At 53.8% G+C, this 17,725-nt stretch overlaps 1 protein-coding gene and 1 long non-coding RNA gene across 2 annotated transcripts in view; one reads left to right on the forward strand and one right to left on the reverse strand.

The window, feature by feature from the left end:
* Nucleotides 1-1,250, reverse strand: part of LOC138726296 (uncharacterized) — a 147,114-nt gene extending 145,864 nt beyond the window's left edge. The window contains exon 1 of the long non-coding RNA XR_011338407.1: nt 1,069-1,250. This is a non-coding gene — a long non-coding RNA (uncharacterized lncRNA). The remainder of the gene's footprint in view (nt 1-1,068) is intronic.
* Nucleotides 1,251-9,644: 8,394 nt separating this feature from the next.
* On the forward strand, nt 9,645-13,891 carry LOC138726281 (carcinoembryonic antigen-related cell adhesion molecule 1-like). Its single transcript, XM_069867922.1, has 5 exons — nt 9,645-9,733; nt 10,640-10,969; nt 11,098-11,370; nt 11,551-11,610; nt 13,141-13,891. Exons 1-5 carry the CDS (start codon nt 9,658-9,660, stop codon nt 13,194-13,196), a joined length of 795 nt encoding a protein of 264 aa, XP_069724023.1. The 5' UTR covers nt 9,645-9,657; the 3' UTR covers nt 13,197-13,891.
* The last annotated feature ends 3,834 nt before the right edge of the window (nt 13,892-17,725 follow it).

Below are 17,725 nucleotides of genomic sequence, written 5' to 3' on the forward strand. Positions count from 1 at the left end.
GTGGACAGGAGATGTGGAGGTGGATGCTGAAGGCCTGAGGGCTCATATATTACCAACCACCCTGGCCAAAGTCTTTCAACTTGGGCTGCATGTTGATCTCAGTGCCCACTCACATAATTTTCTCTGAGTCCATCACTGAGTGTTCTCAGGCACTGCCAGGTGTTGCCCAGCAGGATGGTGGAGTCTCCAACCTGGAGGGTTTAAAAGGCAGCCAGATGAAGTGCTTAGGGATATGATTTAGTAGTGAATGGTATGGTTGGGCTTGATGATCTCAAAAGTCTTTTCCAGCCTAAGGATTCTATGATTCTACCTCTACCACCCGTTCCTGTCCTCGCTCTTACTGTGGGAAGGAGCTGCTGAACTTCTGGTTACTTGTCTTGGAGAAACCTGGGTGGGGAAAACCCTGCCCCTTCCACCTCCGTGCTGTGTGAGTCAGGATGCTCCTGAGACAAGGGGATCTTCCAGCCAAAAGTATCTGCCAGGCCCACGAGCGGTGTTGTCCCCTCTGACAGCTCAGTGCATGCCCCCGTGCCCATGCAGGCACCTGCCCTGCCCTGGCAAGGAGATGGTGTCCCAGGCAAGTTGCTTTCTTTGGAACTGGGGAAAGGCACTGAGCAAGGAGAGAGATGACTGTTTGTTTCTAAAAGAATCCAACAAGAAATGAACCTTCCTCGCTCTTCTCATTAAAAAGGTTCAGGACCTTCAGAGCCAGGTGGAGGGGGAAGAGCTGGAAAAGGCACATCTGTGGCACAAACTGCTTGCAAAACCTTGCACTTGTCTCAGGCAGCAATTCTGCCTGGTTCTGGTGCTGGGGGACTGCTTGCTCTGGGGTTTTGGAAGGACACCACATGCAAGGGACAGCCAGATAAACAGGGTGGAAAGAGGGCAGAGGGGACCAAGCCCTTGCTTTTGGTGGTCAGGAGCTTGGAGATCCAGATGCAGTTGCAATTTGGGGTGTGGGTGTGTGTGCAGAAGCAACCTGGGTCCTGATCATAGAATCAAAGAGTGGTTTGTGTTGGAAGGGACCTTAAAGATCTAATTCCAACCCCCTGTCATGGGTGGGGACACCTCCCACTGGATCAGGTTGCTCAAAGCCCCATCCAACCTGGCCTTGAACACCTCCAGGGATGGGGCAGCCACAGCTTCCCTGGGCAACCTAGGCCAGGGCCTCTGCACCCTCAGCATGAAGAATTTCCTCATGTCTCATCTAAATCTTCCCTTCTCCAATTTAAAGCTGTTCCCCCTTGTCTTATCACTATAGGCCTGATCACTGGTGAGACCGCTCCTCGAATCCTGTGTTCAGTTCTGGGCCCCTCAGCACAAGAAGGATGTTGAGGCTCTGGAGTGAGTCCAGAGAAGAGCAACGAAGCTGGTGAAGGGGCTGGAGAACAGGCCTTATGAGGAGCAGCTGAGAGAGCTGGGGGTGTTTAGCCTGGAGAAGAGGAGGCTGAGGGGAGACCTCATTGCTCTCTCCAACTCCCTGAAAGGAGGTTGTGGAGAGGAGGGAGCTGGGCTCTTCTCCCAAGTGACAGGGGACAGGACAAGAGGGAATGGCCTCAAGCTCCACCAGGGGAGGTTCAGGCTGGACATTAGGAAAAATTTTTTCATAAAAGGGTCATTGGGCACTGGCAGAGGCTGCCCAGGGAGGGGGTTGAGTCACCTTCCCTGGAGGGGTTTAAAGGACGAGTGGACAAGGTGGTGAGGGACATGGTTTAGTGATCGATGGGAATGGTTGGACTTGATGATCTGGTGGGTCTCTTCTAACCTGGTGATTCTGTGATTCTGTGATATCTATGTGCTGCCATCCTGGGCCATGTGCTGCCCTGTCAGATGGGGCAAGGGTGCACGTGGGCTCTGCTGATGAGCAGAGGAAAGCCTGGAGCTACAAGAACTTGGTAGTGTGGGACTGCTCTCCCTGTCTTGGTCGTAGGAGCTTTGCAGAGCAGCCAAGCCTGCAAGCGAGGGCTGGACCAGAACTGTAACTGTGCAAGTAAAATTGGGTGGATGCCAGGTAAAACAAAAAGGCCTCCTGAGACTGGCTGAGGAGTTGTTTTTCACTTCTAGTGTTTCCTGGTCTGTGCCCTAGGAGGGCTGGGTCAGCCGAGGCTGGAAATCGGTTTCCTCAGCACTCAGCGGTGCAGAGCAAGTGCAGGAGAGCAGGAGAAAGTGTTTTGCTGGTTGTTAGCAAGACCTGGGAGTGGGGGGGACCAGGCAGAGAGCACCTGCATGGACGTTTGAGTTTGTGTGCCTGGGGTTTTCCGCTTTGCCCCTTGGTTTCGCTTCAGCTTTTCTGCAGGCCTTCCAATATCCAAAGGGTCCTACAAGAAGGCTGAGGAGACACTTTTTACAAGGGCATGGAGTGGCAGGATGAGGGCAATGGCTTTAAATTGGAGAGGGGAAGATTTAGATGAGACAGTAGGAAGAAATTTTTCACAATGAGGGTGGGGAGGCCCTGGCCCAGGTTGCCCAGAGCAGTGGTGGCTGCCCCATCCATGGAGGGGTTCCAGACCAGGTTGGATGGGGCTTGGAGCCCCTGATCCAGTGGGAGGTGTCCCTGCCCATGTCAGGGGTGGAACTGGATGGGCTTTGAGGTTCCTTCCACCCAAACCGTTCTGTGATTCCATGGCTGAATGTGCAATTCAGTCGCCCCATGTTTTAAAAGGGTGATGGGGCACACAGGATCTGTTGGATTAGCTTAGGCTGGATCCTCTCGCGAGCTGGATAAGTGACAGAGCATCTCCCTGTGGGTCCATTCTTCTGGAAAATGGCTCTGATGCTAGGGCTTAGCTTCCTGAAGCTGTTCCTTTAAGGCAGCTTTGTTTACTTGAGCAGCTGATGATTTCAAACATGTGTTGGCTACAGGATCTTCAGCCAGGAAGCAACACAAAACCCCCACCCCGGGGAGGTGAAATCATTGCCTGCAGTTCAGGAACGCCTCCGCTCATCTCCCTGGTGTGACCTCTCAAACATTTGTCTTGTGATTTGAACCGATTGGTTCCTGTGCTGAGAGTTTTTGGGGTCCCGACAGCAGGGCTCAGCGCTCCAGCAGTGCTGCCTGACAAAGGACAAGGGGAAATTGCCTCAAGCTGCACCAGGGGAGGTTTAGATTGGATATTAGGGAGAATTTCTTCCCTGAAAGGGTTCTCAGGCACTGCAATGACTGCCCAGGGAGGTGGTGGAGTCTCTGTCCCTGGAGGGGTTTAAAAGTCGGGCAGAGGAGGTGATCAGGGATCTGGTTCAGGAGTGGACAGGGATGGTTGGATTTGATGATCTCAAAGGTCTTTTCCAACCTAAACAGATCTGTGATTCTAATTCCTTGCCTCAGTTTCCCTGTGGCACTCTACCTTGTACCGCATCCTTAACTGCCATGCGGCAGTGTGCAAACCATGGTCCCAGCAATCCATTTCAGAGGAGACTTTGCTTCTCATCCTTGTCCTTTCCCCTAAACTCACCTGGATGGGAACTAGGTCAGCCTCAAACTGCTCAGTTTGGACTGGTCTCTTGGCCAGACCCATGCAGAGGCTTCAGCCTGCACCCCAGGAGGTCCCATGACCATGCCTTCCCGCAGACACAGACAGGGTGATGCGGACAGGCGGCGCGTGCTCTCCGTCTGCTTTGTTCCTGGGAATCTGAGAACCATGCAAGACACGTGGAGGCTGGGGAGCGGAGGAATGGACCAATTTCAGCCAAGCCGTGGTTGGAGCTGACTCAGAGCTTCCCACCACAGGTTTCCTGCTTGCTCAGGGCTTTTTCATGCCTTCCTCCCAGCCCAGCTCCTTGTGAGGATGCTCAGACACGCTTCCCACCCGCAGAGCTGCAAGAGGCCCCTTTTCCTCATCCAGGCAGCTTGCAGGGGAAGGGTGTACTCACTGCCTGGTTCTGGTTTAGTAGAAACACCCTTTTGAGGTGAGCCTTGCTCATTCTGGTTTGTTGTACACCTGGTTTTGGTTGTGTGGTGCCGAGGGGCAGCGGGTTTGGCCCCTCTGCCTGCTCTCAGTGGAGCAAAAGCAGCCTTTGCACTGCGCCACTGCATGCTTACCTTGGGGCTGCAAGGGGAGAACATCAGCCATGAGGAACCAGCCTCTTCCTCCGAAGTCCTCCCAGTAACTTGACTGAGAGCAGCTGCCAGTCCTTGTTGGCCCATCAGGTCACTCCTTGCCTGGGGCCAGGGTTTGCTTGTCCCCGTTATCAGGGAGGATGGAGACCTCCCCTGCTTGGCTGCATCAGGTCATCTCCAGAGGTTGCCAGGTGGTTGCTATGAGTCAAACCACCCTGGAGCTCCCTTTGCTCTCTGCAGCCCAGAAGCTACCAGTTTTTTTGTCCCAGCTTAACAGCTCAGGCCAGCTCCTCCAGCCTCACACAGTGCCAGGAGTAGGGATGGAAGCTAAAGGGGGCGGTGGTCACCCTGACTGCAGCACGACAGGTTGGTTTAAATGGGCACAAGCTGTTTCTCACTGACCAGAAACGCCCACAGCCAGAAGCTTTGATGGAGAGCTGGGCTTTGTGGCCTCCTGTGAACCAGCAGGATCTGGGCTGGTTTGGCTCAGCTTTTCCTCTCACGCAGCACAGCTCAACCCCAGTAACAGTCATTGCATCCCATGGGAAGCTGTCTCCATCCTAGGGCTGCTCCTGCTATCTCTGAGCTGGGACGCTATGCCTAGTTTCTCCTGGGCTGCAGGGGGTAAAAGAGAGCTCCAGGTCATTTTGACTCATTGCCTGGGTTTTGCAACCGCCTGGCAAGCAGAGCATAACAAACACAAGGAAAAAGGCCAGAGCGCAGCCCAGCTGGAGATGTTTAGCCTGGAGAAGAGGAGGCTGAGGGGAGACCTCATTGCTCTCTGCAGCTCCTGGAAAGGAGGTGGGAGTGAGTTGGGTGCGGGGCTCTTCTCCCAGTAACAAGTGATAGGATGAGAGAAAATGGTCTCAAGCTGCACCAGGGGAGTTTTAGATTGAGTATTAGGGAAAATTTCTTTACCAAAACCCAGGTGAAGCCCTGGCAGAGGCTGCCTAGGGCACTGGTGGGGTCTTCATCCCTGGAGGTGTTTAAAAGACCTGTGGACATGGTGCTTAGGAACATGGTTTAGTGGTGGAGTTGGCAGTCTTGGGTTAAGTGCTGGATTTCATGATCTTAAAGGTCTCTTCCAACCTAAACAATTCTATGAGCCTGTGACTGTGGGAGCAGGGCTGCTCCCTGCTTTGCTGACGGGAGGTTGCTCACGTGGCAGCTGAGGGATGGATGGAGGGGGGAAGATTTGAGCCAGCTCCATAAAGCCACAGACTGGCAAGCTTCCTAGGGATGGATATAAAGCCCTACTGCTGCCAACCAGCAGCACCCTGCGTAACATCACAAGGTGGGACTAATCCCTCCTGAGACACACAAGACCTGGAGCATCCACAGGCTTGGGTAGGGGAGGAAGAGCCATTTGCTGCCTGCAGCTTCCTCTCTGTGTTTAGACCCCTCATCCCGGCTCCTCCCCTTGTCTCCTCTGACAGCTGATCTTCTCACTCCCTCTAGTGGGATGGTGATGGGGCCTCCCTGACCGCGCACACAGCCGTGTCCATGTTTCTCCTCTTGAGCATCCTGTTTCTGTGTTCTTGATGTCTTTCTGGAGATCTTCCTCTGGCCTAGATAGGGCAGTCCCTGGTGTGCCCCCTCTCCTCCCCGCAGCCCTGCTCCCCTCACTGGTACCCATGGAGGGAGCAGAGCATTCTCCAAGAGACAACCTGAAAGCCTTGTTTTCGTTAGAGGCCGGCGTGCAGTGTGGTGGCTCAGCTGCCTAAAGGTGAGAATTCATGACCTGGGCACATCTAACCTTCGTCTTTCCAGCTGCAGCCACGTCAGGCACGTGGCCTTTCCGTGCTGGAAGAGCTCACAGCTCTGGGATCACCTTAAGGTGGCTGCGTTCAACCCAAATCAAGAGATCCTGGCACAGCATCTCACCTCCAGGGACGTGCAGGCTGCAAAGTCGCTCTCCTGCCAGGTGTAGGGACACTGGTTAATGCTTCTGGGACAAGCAGCTGAGAGGGCTGATGCTCAAAGTCCCACCTTCTCTCCCTGAGCTGTGGTCTGGCCTTCATCCCTGATCACCTAGGAGATAATCTCTGGCCTTGACCAAACTTGCTGGTGAGGTGTGATGGCCTCCCAAGCAGCCACGTTGCCCTCACACCACTGTTGTGTTACCTGCAGCAACCATCTCGGTGTGGGACTGAGGGGAAGCCAGAGCCAGAAATCCAAACGGGTTTTCATAGAATCATGGAATGGTTTCATAGAACCATAGAATAACCAGGTTGGAAGAGACCCACCAGATCATCAAGTCCAACCATTCCTATCAAACACTAAACCATGTCCCTTAGCACCTCGTCCACCCGTGCCTTAAACACCTCCAGGGAAGGTGAATCAACCTCCTCCCTGGGCAGCCTGTTCAGTGCCCAATGACCCTTTCTGTGAAGAATTTTTTCCTAATGTCCAGCCTAAATCTCCCCTGGCGGAGCTTGAGGCCATTCCCTCTTGTCCTGTCCCCCGTCACTTGGAAGAAGAGGCCAGCACCCTCCTCTCTACAACCTCCTTTCAGGTAGTTGGAGAGAGCAATGAGGTCTCCCCTCAGCCTCCTCTTCTCCAGGATAAACACCCCCAGCTCTCTCAGACGCTCCTCGTAAGGCCTGTTCTCCAGCCCCTTCACCAGCTTTGTTGCTCTTCTCTGGACTCGCTCCAGAGCCTCAACATCCTTCTTGTGGTGAGGGGCCCAGAACTGAACACAGCATTCGAGGAGCGGTCTCACCAGTGCCGAGTACAGAGGGAGAAGAACCTCCCTGGCCATGCTGTTTCTGATCCAAGCCAAGATGCCGTTGGCCTTCTTGGCCACCTGGGCCACTGCTGGCTCACGTTCAGTCGGCTGTCAACCAACACCCCCAGGTCCCTCTCCTCCAGGCAGCTTTATAGACAGACTTCTCCTAGTCTGGAGCTACTCAGGGTTGTTGTGCCCCAAGTGCAGGACCCAGCATTTGGCCTTGTTAAACCTCATCCCATTAGTCTCAGCCCAGCGGTCCAGCCTGTCCAGATCCCTTTGCAGAGCCTTCTGACCCTCCAGCAGATCCAGCTTCCACCCTGCTCAGTGTCGTCTGCAAACTTGCTAAGGGTGCACTCGATGCCTTCATCCAGGTCATTGATAAAGACATTGAACAGGGCTGGACCCAGCCCTGAGCCCTGGGGAACCCCACTTGTCACTGGCCTCCAGCTGGAGTTAACTCCATCTCCCACCACTCTCTGGGCCCTCCAGCCAACCAGTTTTCCACCCAGGAGAGTGTGCGCCTGTCCAGGCCACAGGTCACAGTTTCTCAAGCAGAATGCTGTGAGAAACTGTGTCAAAGGCTTTGCTGAAGTCCAGGAAGATCCATCCACAGCCTTTTCCTCGTCCAGCAGCCGAGTCACTTTGTCATAGAAGGCGATCAGGTTAGTTTGGCAAGACCTGCCTTTTGTGACCACGTGTTGACTGGGCCTGATCACCCGGTTCTCTTGCATGTGCTTCATGATAGCACTCAAGATCACCTGCTCCATGACTTTCCCTGGCACTGAGGTCAGACTGACAGGCCTGGAGTTCCCTGGATCCTCCCTGTGACCCTTCTTGTAGATGGGCACAACATCAGCCTCCAGTCCAGTGGGACTTCCCCAGTCAGCCAGGACTGTTGGAAGATGGTGGAAAGGGATTTGGCCAGCACATCCACCAGCTCCTTCAGTACCCTAGGGAGAATCCCGTCCGGCCCCATAGACTTGTGGGTGTCTAGTCGGGCTAGCAAGGTTCTGACCACCTCCTCTTGGATCATGGGAGCCTCATTATGCTCCTCTAGCTCCTGGGTTTGTACACAGACAGAACAACTTTCTTTACAATTAAAGACTGAGGCAAAGAAGGCATTAAGTACCTCAGCCTTGTTCTCATCCCCTGTCACTGTTGTTCCTTCTGCGTCCAGCAGGGACTGTATGGTCCCCTCTTCCAGAGCCCATAAACATTTATCTTCTTCTTGATATCACTCAAGATCTTTCTGCTCAACCAAGCTGGTTTTCTCCCCTGCCGGCTTTTTTGCCAGAATACGGGGATGGCTTTCTCCTGAGCTGCTAGGGTTTCCTTTTTGAAGAGCTCCCAGCCCTCATGGGCTCCCTTGCCCTTAAGTACTGTCTCCCATGAGACTTTGCCAACCAGCCTTCTGAAGAGTTCAAAGTCTGCCCTCTGGAAATTTAATGCTACTGTCCTACTAACCACCTTCTTCACTTCACCTAGAACAGAAAACCCCATCATCTCATGATCACTTTGTCCTAGGCGTCCACCTACTGCCACATCTCCCACAAGGCCTTCTCTGTTCACAAACAGCAGGTCCAGGAGGGCACCCTCCCTTGTTGCTTCATTCACCAGCTGTGCAAGGAAGTTGTCTTCCACGCACTCCAGGAACCTCCTAGACTGCTTCCTTTCTGCTCTATTGTACTTCCAGCAGATATCAGGAAGATTGAAGTCTCCCACAAGAATGAGAGGCATTGATCTAGAGATTAACCCCAGCTGTTTATAGAAGAGCTCATCAGCTGCTTCTCCTTGGCTGGGTGGTCTGTAACAGTCTCCCATCACAAAATCAATCTTCTGGTGGGCTCCTCTGATTTTAACCCACAAGCACTCAATCTCCTGATCACCACAATCCATCTCAATGGTGTCTAAGTCCTCCCTTACAATGAGGGATACCCTGCCTCCTCTCCTACCCTTCCTATCCCGCCTGAAGAGTTTGTACACACCATAGCTGTACTGCAGTTATATGAGTCATCCCACCACGTTTCCGTGATGGCAACGACATCATAGGCTCCTTGCCCTACAACAGCTTCCAGCTCTTCCTTCTTATTCCCCATGCTGTATGCATTGGTGTAAATGCACTTCAGCTGAGCTGAAGTTTGGGTTGGAAGGGACACCTCCCACTAGATCAGGGGCTCCAAGCCCCATCCAAACTGGCCTTGAACCCCTCCAGGGATGGGGCAGCCACCACTGCTCTGGGCAACCTGGGCCAGGGCCTCCCCACCCTCACAGCAAAATATTTCTCCCTAAGATCTCATCTCAATCTCCCCTCTTGCAGCTCAAAACTGTTCCCCCTCATCCTGCCCCTGCCCTTCTTGATCCAGAGCCCCTTCCCAGGGGGGATTCCTCTTGAATCCATTTAGAGCAGCAATTGGAGGGACACTGGGAGGCCACCAAAGCACCAGGAGCGCCCTCTGCTGGGAGAGGAGAGGAGAAGAAGCAGGAGACAAGAAGTGGGAGAGGAGAAGAAGTAGGAGATGAGAAGAAGTGGGAGAGGAGAAGTGGAAGAGGAGAGGAGAAGAATTGGGAGAAGGTACGAGAAGAAGTGGGAAAGGAGAGGAGAAGTAGGAGAGGAGAAGAAGTAGGAGACGAGAAGAAGTGGGAGAGGAGAAGAAGTAGAAGAGAGTAAGTGGGAGAGGAGAAGAAGTGGGAGACGAGAAGAAGTGGGAGAGGAGAGGGAGAGGAGAAGAGAAGAACTGGCAGAGGAGAAGTGGGGAGGAGAGGAGGCAGAGGAGCGGGAGGAGGAGCCGGGGCAGAGCCGGCAGAACTGCGGGGCGGTCCCGGTGCCTCCGTCCCGTCCCCTGCGGAGCCGCCGCCGCTCCGGCCGCTGATGCTGCCCGTCCTCCTCCTCCTCCTCCTCGTCCTGGCGAGCCCCGGCAGCCCCGCAGCCAGCGCGGGGGTCACAGGCGAGTGTTTGTCCCCTCTCCCCCCTCCCTCCCTCTCCCTGTCCTTCTCCCTCTCCTCTCTCTTTAAGGGGTCAGGAATCTTTTCCTGGCTCCTTTGGTGAGAAGCAAAGACAAGTCCCAGGCCTGGGCACTCCTTAATCCCATCTTTTTCCTGGTGAAAAGCTTTTCATAGGATCATGGAGTGGTTTGGGCTGGAAGGGAATTTGTTAAGCTTCCCATCGCTCTCACTTTGCTTTCCTGGCTTGTTCTTGTTTTTGCTGACTTGAGATTGGTTTTGGTTTGACAAGTCATGGGAGAGATAAAGGAGAGATCTTCCCTTGCTCTCTCTGGAAAAAGGAGAAGCAGAGGAATCGTAGAATCATGGAATGGTTTGGGTTGGAAGGGACCTCAAAGCCCATCCAGTTCCACCCCTGACCATGGGCAGGGACACCTCCCACTGAGCTAAGGGTGTTTTCAAGGACAATTGGGAAGGTGCTTGTGGGCTTTCCCATCTCTTAGGGCAAGTTCTTGCCAGTGAATCGTATGGGAAAGCTTTTGTGCATGGTGAGGGTGCCTTACGTTGGTCACCCCTGGGTTTGTGCCTCTGGCAGAGAGGGAGGGAGGAAAAAGGCTGCCCGGGTGTGAGCTGGGAGCAGTCGGCTCTCCCAGCTCAGGTCTGAGCTGCTGGAGCTGTGCAGATCCGCAAGTTAAGGCAGAGAGCTGCATTTTTTGACAAGAGATAGGAAGGGAGCTCGCATGCATCCACCAGGACCTCCTGCTTTTCCATGTTGCTGCTTAAATCCAGAAATAAGTCCCCTACGCCGCCTTTGTGGGGCAGCTGAGCCAGGGAGGGTTTTGGCAGCCACCTCCCAGGCAGGCAAAGTTGAATCTCAGGCGCTCTATAGTGACAGCTCGTTTCTTCTTCAGCCCGCACGCTTTCTCCATGCTACTCCGCTGACCTCAGCCCCACACCAGAGAGGCTGGTCTCGGCCGTGGGCTGCACTGTGCTTTTGACTGTCCCGCTGCCGAATGCCACCAAAGTCGTCTTCTGGGAATACAAAACCGACTCGCAGGAAGGAGTTATCGTCAGTTATGCTTTCAACAGACCCGCCAACACGTCTCGTTCCTTCGAGAATCGCACCAAGTTCAATGAAACGGACTTCTCGCTGCAGATGGTGCTGCAGCAGGGAGATGATGGGCTGTACCGGTTCCGGTCCGAGTCAGAGGCCACGGGCTGGTTCCAGCTGCGTGTTGTGGGTGAGTGATGAGATAGCAAACCCTCTGCCACAGCTGGAGAGCTTGATTCGCTGCGGAGGAAGGTGCTTCGGTTCTGGCATCTGGGGAGCCGCTGGTTTCAATGCTGACTGTCCCTCCATGTCTCCCAGAACCGCTGTCTGAGCCAGAAATTGTGGGGAACTCATCGGTGAAGGCAGGAGGCAGCACCAAACTGGTTTGCAACGTCCTGGGAGGGAAGGCAGACTTGTACCGCTGGAAGAAAAATGGAGAGCTGCTGCTGGGAAGTGACCACATCCAGTTTGTTGACAACACCACCACCCTGTGCATCGTTAAAGCGTCGATGAATGACAGTGGCTATTACGCTTGTGTGGTCCGCAACGAAGTCAGCCAGAATGAAACCTCCTTCCTGCTCCATGTCCAGAGTAAGTGGGGATTTCTTCCTGATGCCCAGGGAAAGAAACGGGGGAAAGAGTCTCCAAATGGTATCATCTCACCCAGTGTCTCCTTTTCCCTGTGCCAAGTGGCAGGTTTTTGCTTGGAGGGTGTGGGAAAAGGGTTTAATTTGGTCTAGCTGCAGGAGCTGTGGATCCTCTCCTTTGCAGATGCTGCAAATGTGGTGTTGCCAATGACCCTGGTGTGTGTTTTTGTCGGCTCACTCGCAGGTTAGTGCTGGGCATGACTCCTCACCATATTTTTTGGCTGTCTGGCTGCATTGCTGGTGGGCGCTGCCGCAGGCGCTGCGTGAGAGAAGGGATGGGGTGAGAGGAGCTGTGCTGGCTGATGGGGCTCGTCCTTGCTGGGACTGGGGTTTCATAGAATTGTAGAATGATCTGAGTTGGAAGGGGCCTTCAAGATCATCTAATTCCAACAGGGCTGCCATGGGCAGGGACGCCTCCCACTGGAGCAAGGCTGCTCCAGCCAACCTGGCCTTGAACACCCCCAGCGATGGGGCAGCCACCGCCTCTCTGGGCAACCTGGGCCAGAGCCTCCCCACCTCACAGTGAAGAATTTCCTCCTTAGGTCTAGTCTAAATCTGCCCCTCTCCAATTTAAAGCCATTCCCCCTCATCCTGTCACTCCAAGCCCTTGTAAAAAGTCCCTCCTCAGCTTTCTTGTGGCCCCCTTCAGGTTTTGGAAGCCGCTCTAAGGTCTCCTTGGAGCCTTCTCTTCTCCAGGGTGAACAACCCCAAGTCTCTCAGCCGGTCCTCGTACAGGAGGTGCTCCAGCCCTTGGATCATCCTTGTAGCCTCCTGTGGACCTGTTCCAACAGCTCCACATCCTTCTTATATTGAGGAGTCCATAGCTGGAGACAATTCTCCAGGTGGGGAGTCAGAAGAGCAGAACAGAGGTTTTCCCACCCATGCAACCTGTGCGCAGGGGCTGTGGCTTTGTCACTACCCTCGTTTCATGCCGGGTGTCCCCAATCCGCAGAGGTGATGTTGTCCTCAGTGTCCTTCCATTGCCTTCCTGCTCCCAGGCGTGGGAGGGAAGGTGGTCATGAAACGCCTCCTGTGTGTCCAGAGCAGGTGTGAGATTCAACTTTACTTTTCTTATCTGGGTCACCCCCCTGCAAAGTCCCATGGCTCTGGGGGATGTTGTGCATCCCTTGTAGGGTCAGAGCACTGAGCGCCCCCAGCTGTGAGCTGCCCGCAGAAAGGAAACTTGCTTCCTAACTCGGTGGCTTCACTTTTCCACCTTTTTTGGAGCCAAAGAGCCAGTCCCTGGCAAAGTGGGGATTTTAATTCTCAGATTAAAAACAGCACACTTGGAGTGGGGAAAGAAAACAGAAGCAGCCAAGTCTGGACCTGAGAAGAGGCTCTGGCAGTGTAAAAGAGAAGTGGGAGGTTCTCCCCAGGTGGTTTCTGTGGATGTTTTGCTATTGCACAAAGTTTTCAGGTTTTTCCTGTGCAAAGCCTCCAGGCGCTGGGTAGGTGCTGGGGAAGCTCATGGTGTGTTCCTGCTCTCATTGTCCTCGCGACGCTCCCCTGTACCTGCCCACATGTCACCAGAGCTGGTGGCCAACTCTGCTCCCCCACCATCGGCTGGGCTGGGGCGAACAGTGGGGCAGCAGGGAGATGGGCAGGGGTGGTTCCTCCAGACCCCAAACACCAGCTGACAAACGCTCCTGGCTCAAGGTTTCCGGAGCACCATCTCTAGGGGGTTTAATGGAGATGATGACTGCTTTGTCCCCAGGTGTCTTCGTCTGGTGCAGGAGCAGGGACCGCCCGTGTCGCAATGGCTGTAGGTAAGATGCCTTCAGCTCCTCTCTTGGGGCTCCCTCAGCCTTAGCTACGAGCCCAAAGTTATCGTTGGCTGGAACTGAGAAGCTGGACAAGTGGGAGAACTTGGGGTCCTTTGCCAGCTTCTCCTTGCAGATGTAAGAGGCAGCCGAGGGTTTGCTCTCCCCACTCTGGAGGCAAAAAGGATTTGCTGTCCCCCCTGTTCAGTCCCCACTGGGATTTGCTCTTGAAGTATCCTTGATTCCTCCACCCAGAGCCTGGTACTGCTGGCTATCTCAGCAAAGCAGGTGCCAGCAGCAGGGAGTGCAGGCTCACCAGCAGCGAGGAACCTCAAAACTCCTCCTGCTCCATCATCCATTTGCTCCATCACCTGTTCTCCCTCTGCGCTGGCTTTCTAACTCCCATTATGTATTTTCTGAAGCCATGTGTACTGGGGTAATAAGTGGTGGTCCTATCCCAATTCCTCCTGTTGCACAAGCAGCCAAAAACTCGGGCTGTGTTTTTTGGGAGAGCAGAATTTTGCCTGGAGGGGAAACACTCAGCTTTTCCAAAGTGTGTCTGGGGCTCAGATGGAGCCAAGCTCTTGTTTCCAGTAAAGCTTTCCAGATTGACGTCAGCCAAGCTGCAGCAGCCTCTGGGGTGGAGCAGATGTAGAAGCTGTGCAGCCCCACTCGGAAACGTGCTCCTTAGTGGGGTCTTTTGTTCGAATTATCCAAAGGGCTCCAGAGATTTCTGGGAAGTGAGTGATTCTTAACATCTTCTGGGAGTTTGCTCACTCTGTGACCCCAGAGTGCTCTTAACTGAAGCTACCTGGAGGGTGAGGATAAGGATACGATCCCCTAAGGACAGGAAACCCTATCTCACATCGTGGGCAGACAAAAATAAGAGAGCTCCTGGTTGGTTTGTGCGGCCAGTTCCAGGTGACTCCTCCCAAGGGTAAGTTGGCTGAGGTAGCTCCTGAAATTTAGAGTAGAGCACAAGTCCAGCACTGCCACTGCCAGCATGTGACACTTTGCAGCTGCCTTGGAGGGGTCTAAGTGAGGATCCAAACCCAGGAGATGGCTTAGGTGGAAACCTTCCTTCTCCTTGCAGGTAAAGCTTGAGCAGCTATGTTCTCCCTGCCCTCCCCTGGTGGTGGTGGTGGATGCTGCCTGAGGAGCGCCGGACATCTGCTGCTGTCCCAGCCTCTTCTGGGCTCACCTCTGAATTGCTCAAGCTGCTGAATACCACAAAGATTTTTGGTTTTGTAAAACACAAGCTTGGACTATTCCTGTGTTGTCTTGCCTTTCCCCAGGTCCCTTTGCACATCCCTGTGGGGGGAGGTGGGCATGGCTGTTCTTGGAGACCCAGCTGCTCCTGTGCTCAAACCTCCTTAGCACTCCTGGCTTCCTCCAGGGGCCAGTGCTTGTGGATGGGCTGGTGGCCCTGGTAAGAGCCGCCACCAGCTCCTGTGGGTGATGAACCTTGCAGGTCATCAGGCCAGGGTGTTTGCACCCATCATTCATTCTGGTGGGGACAATCCTACATCCAGCACTGTGCCTGAGCCGGTCCCCACGGTCTCTGCAGAGGCAGGGGGTTTGGGTGCCCTGGTCTGGCTGCTGGGTGCTCACTTCTTTCTGAGAGCTCAGGCACCTCTCCTTGCTCTGGGTTGCTGTCAGCAAATGGAGAGCAGCACAGGTGCATGTTTCTGTTGCTTGGGTCTTGCTTGTAGACCTGCTTTGCCAGCAAAGGGCTTTCCTGGCCAGGGGAATGGTGGATTTCCCTCTCCTTGGAGTTCTCCATTCTCTTTGCACCTTGGAGAGGCTGAAATCATGACTCGTGGTGTGAGCAGTCACCGAGAGGTCCTACATCTCTTTCGGGGGCAAACAGGGAAATCGCAGGTGAGTGAAGGGGCTCATGGCTTGACCATTTTGGATGCTGCCCACTCTGTCCAGGAGAGATAACCAGGATATTAAGGGGCCAGCAGCAGAGGGCCATCTCGCAGCCTGGGTTTTCGTGTTGCAATTAAAGCATTCAAAGAATCAGAGTAGTTTGGGTGGAGTAAACCAGATTTCAGCCTCAGTTTTAGGCTTTGGTGCAGGTTGCCAAGCTCCCTGTCACACTCGCAGGTGTCAAATGAATGCAGCCGCGTTTTACAGGAAATACTTCTCTAAGCGTTTTGGAGAGATATCTGTAAATCATTTGGGAGATGTTGTGGTTTTTAATGTCCATTGCGGCTAATAAAAGTGCGTGTGTGTTACCCCGGGTGATATTGTCGTTACCTTCACGGGTGGAGAATCTAAAGCCAGCAGAGAGATGTGCTCCCCGCTGTTGGTACCTGTGTGGGCTTCAGGCTCTGTAGCAGTTTGCAGGTGGTGGCAGATATTGGAGATGCTGGATTTCCCCTTATGTCCAGCTCTGTGGGAAGAGCCGCTGTGCCCGAGGAGGTCATTTGGCTCCTGCATTCCCACTGGAACGTCTGCCCAGGGAGGTGGTGAAGTCCCCATCCCTGGAGGTGTTGAAAAGATGGCTAGATGAGGTGCTGAGGGATATGATTTAGTAGGGAACAGGTACGGTTGGGCTTGATGATCTCAAAGGTCTTTTTCAACCTATGATTCTATGATTCCCCATCCCCTCCTTTGCCTTGGCAGCCCAGTTCCTCCTGTGGCAACTGCAGTTTGGGGAACTGAGCTGGGGTTAAAACCAACCCAACCACCTTGTGCTGAGGCCAAGTGAGGTTATTTTTAGTCTGCATCAGATCCCTGAGTCACAGGAACCTGGCGAGCAGCTGCCCTGGCACGGCCCATAGTCCCAGGGACAGCTGGGCTTGGGAGAAGATACCACCGGGGTCAGAGATGCTTCTGGAATTCACCCTGTGGATCATTTTCAGGGGAAGTTTCAGTCTGAGGTTTATCTGGTGCCCTTTGTATGTGGGTTTACGCACAGTAGCTGTGTCTGAAATCAGAAAAGCCTTCTGCAGGCTGTAGGAAATACCTTTGTGCATTGACAGCCAAATCTGGTGGGGAAGAACAGCTTTGGGAAGGACAGTAAGGACACGCGGAGTTTCAATGTGATCTGAGTAAAAGAGTCCCTGTCTGAGTTTGCCAAGCAAAAAGATTTCTACTGGTAAAGCATGTCTGTAGTTCAAGTTACTACAAAATTACACCCAGAAAAACAAGTGTATGTTTATATTTCAAACTATTTTACTACCCATGATTAAGCTGATCTGTGATTAATTTCTTGTATGAATCATAGAATCGTGGAATGGTTTGAGTTGGAAGGGACCTCAAAGCCCATCCAGTCCCACTCCCTGCCATGGGCAGGGACACCTCCCACTGGATCAGGGGCTCCAAGCCCCATCCAGCCTGGCCTTGAACCCCTCCAGGGATGGGGCAGCCACCCCTGCTCTGGGCAACCTGGGCCAGGGCCTCCCCAGCCTCACAGCAAAATATTTCTCCCTAAGATCTCATCTCAATCTCCCCTCTTGCAGCTCAAAACCATTCCCCCTCATCCTGTCCCTGCCCTCCCTGATGAAGAGCCCCTCCCCGGCTTTCCTGGAGCCCCTTTCAGGACTGGAAGCTGCTCTAAGGCCTCCCCATAGCCTTCTCTTCTCCAGGCTGAACAACCCCAACTCTCTCAGCCTGTCCTCATACAGGAGGTTCTCCAGCCCTCCGATCATCTCTGTGGCCTCCTCTGGACTTGCTCCACCAGCTCCATGTCCTTCCTGTGCTGAGGACTCCAGAACTGGACACGGGGCTCCAGGTTTGGTCTCACCAGAGCGGAGCAGAGGGGCAGAATCCCCTCCCTCCCTGCTGCTCCCACTGCTTAGGGTGCAGCCCAGGCCACGGGTGGTTTCTGGGTTGTGAGACCTCGTTGCCGGCTCGTGTTGAGCTTCTCCTCCCTCAGCACCCCAAGTTCTGCTCAGGGCTGCTCCCACTCCATTCTCTGCCCAGCCCGTGTATGTGGATCATTTGAAATGTTTCCCGTATAACGTTCAGCTAATCACTCCCAGGAGCGAGGCCGATTGGTGATGGACAAAGTCTCCCTGCATGGGTGATCCATGCCAGGGAATCTGGAGTCAGACGGGGGTCCCATAGGGAAATTTTCCTGGGGAGCCTCCATTTTGGATGGAAAGGAAGTGATTTTTACTCCAGAGCGACATGAGGGGGCATAGGAGCTGAAGTTTCTGTTTCACCCAAAACAGTTATTTTCTAATATTTCTCCCTAAGATCTCATCTCCGTCTCCCCTCTTGCAGCTCAAAACCATTCCCTGTCATGCTGTCATGGCCCTCCCTGATCCAGAGCCCCTCCCCAGCTTTCCTGGAGCCCCTTTTCAGTCCTGGAAGCTCCTCTAAGGTTTCCCTGCAGCCTTCTCTTCTTCCAGGCTGAACAACCCCGACTCTCCCAGCCTGTCCTCACAGGGACAAAAATCCTCATCCCAAATCCTCATCTTCCTCCTTCTTCCCTCCTCTTGTCAATTGTGAAGTCCAGGTTTGTCCTCTCCCCCCAGTTCTTCGTGGCTCATCAGTCAGTGACCAGATATTTATTGTTTTGGTACC

Source organism: Phaenicophaeus curvirostris, chromosome 13, assembly GCF_032191515.1.
Source record: "Phaenicophaeus curvirostris isolate KB17595 chromosome 13, BPBGC_Pcur_1.0, whole genome shotgun sequence".
Lineage (NCBI taxonomy): Eukaryota > Metazoa > Chordata > Aves > Cuculiformes > Cuculidae > Phaenicophaeus > Phaenicophaeus curvirostris.

Excerpts from the sequence above, each read along its gene's own strand:
- LOC138726281 (XM_069867922.1), top strand. The coding sequence starts at position 9,658 with ATGCTGCCCGTCCTCCTCCTCCTCCTCCTCGTCCTGGCGAGCCCCGGC. Across the intron at positions 9,734-10,639 it reads AGCCAGCGCGGGGGTCACAG|CCCGCACGCTTTCTCCATGC; the intron begins GCGAGTGTTTGT and ends TTTCTTCTTCAG. Across the intron at positions 10,970-11,097 it reads GTTCCAGCTGCGTGTTGTGG|AACCGCTGTCTGAGCCAGAA; the intron begins GTGAGTGATGAG and ends CATGTCTCCCAG.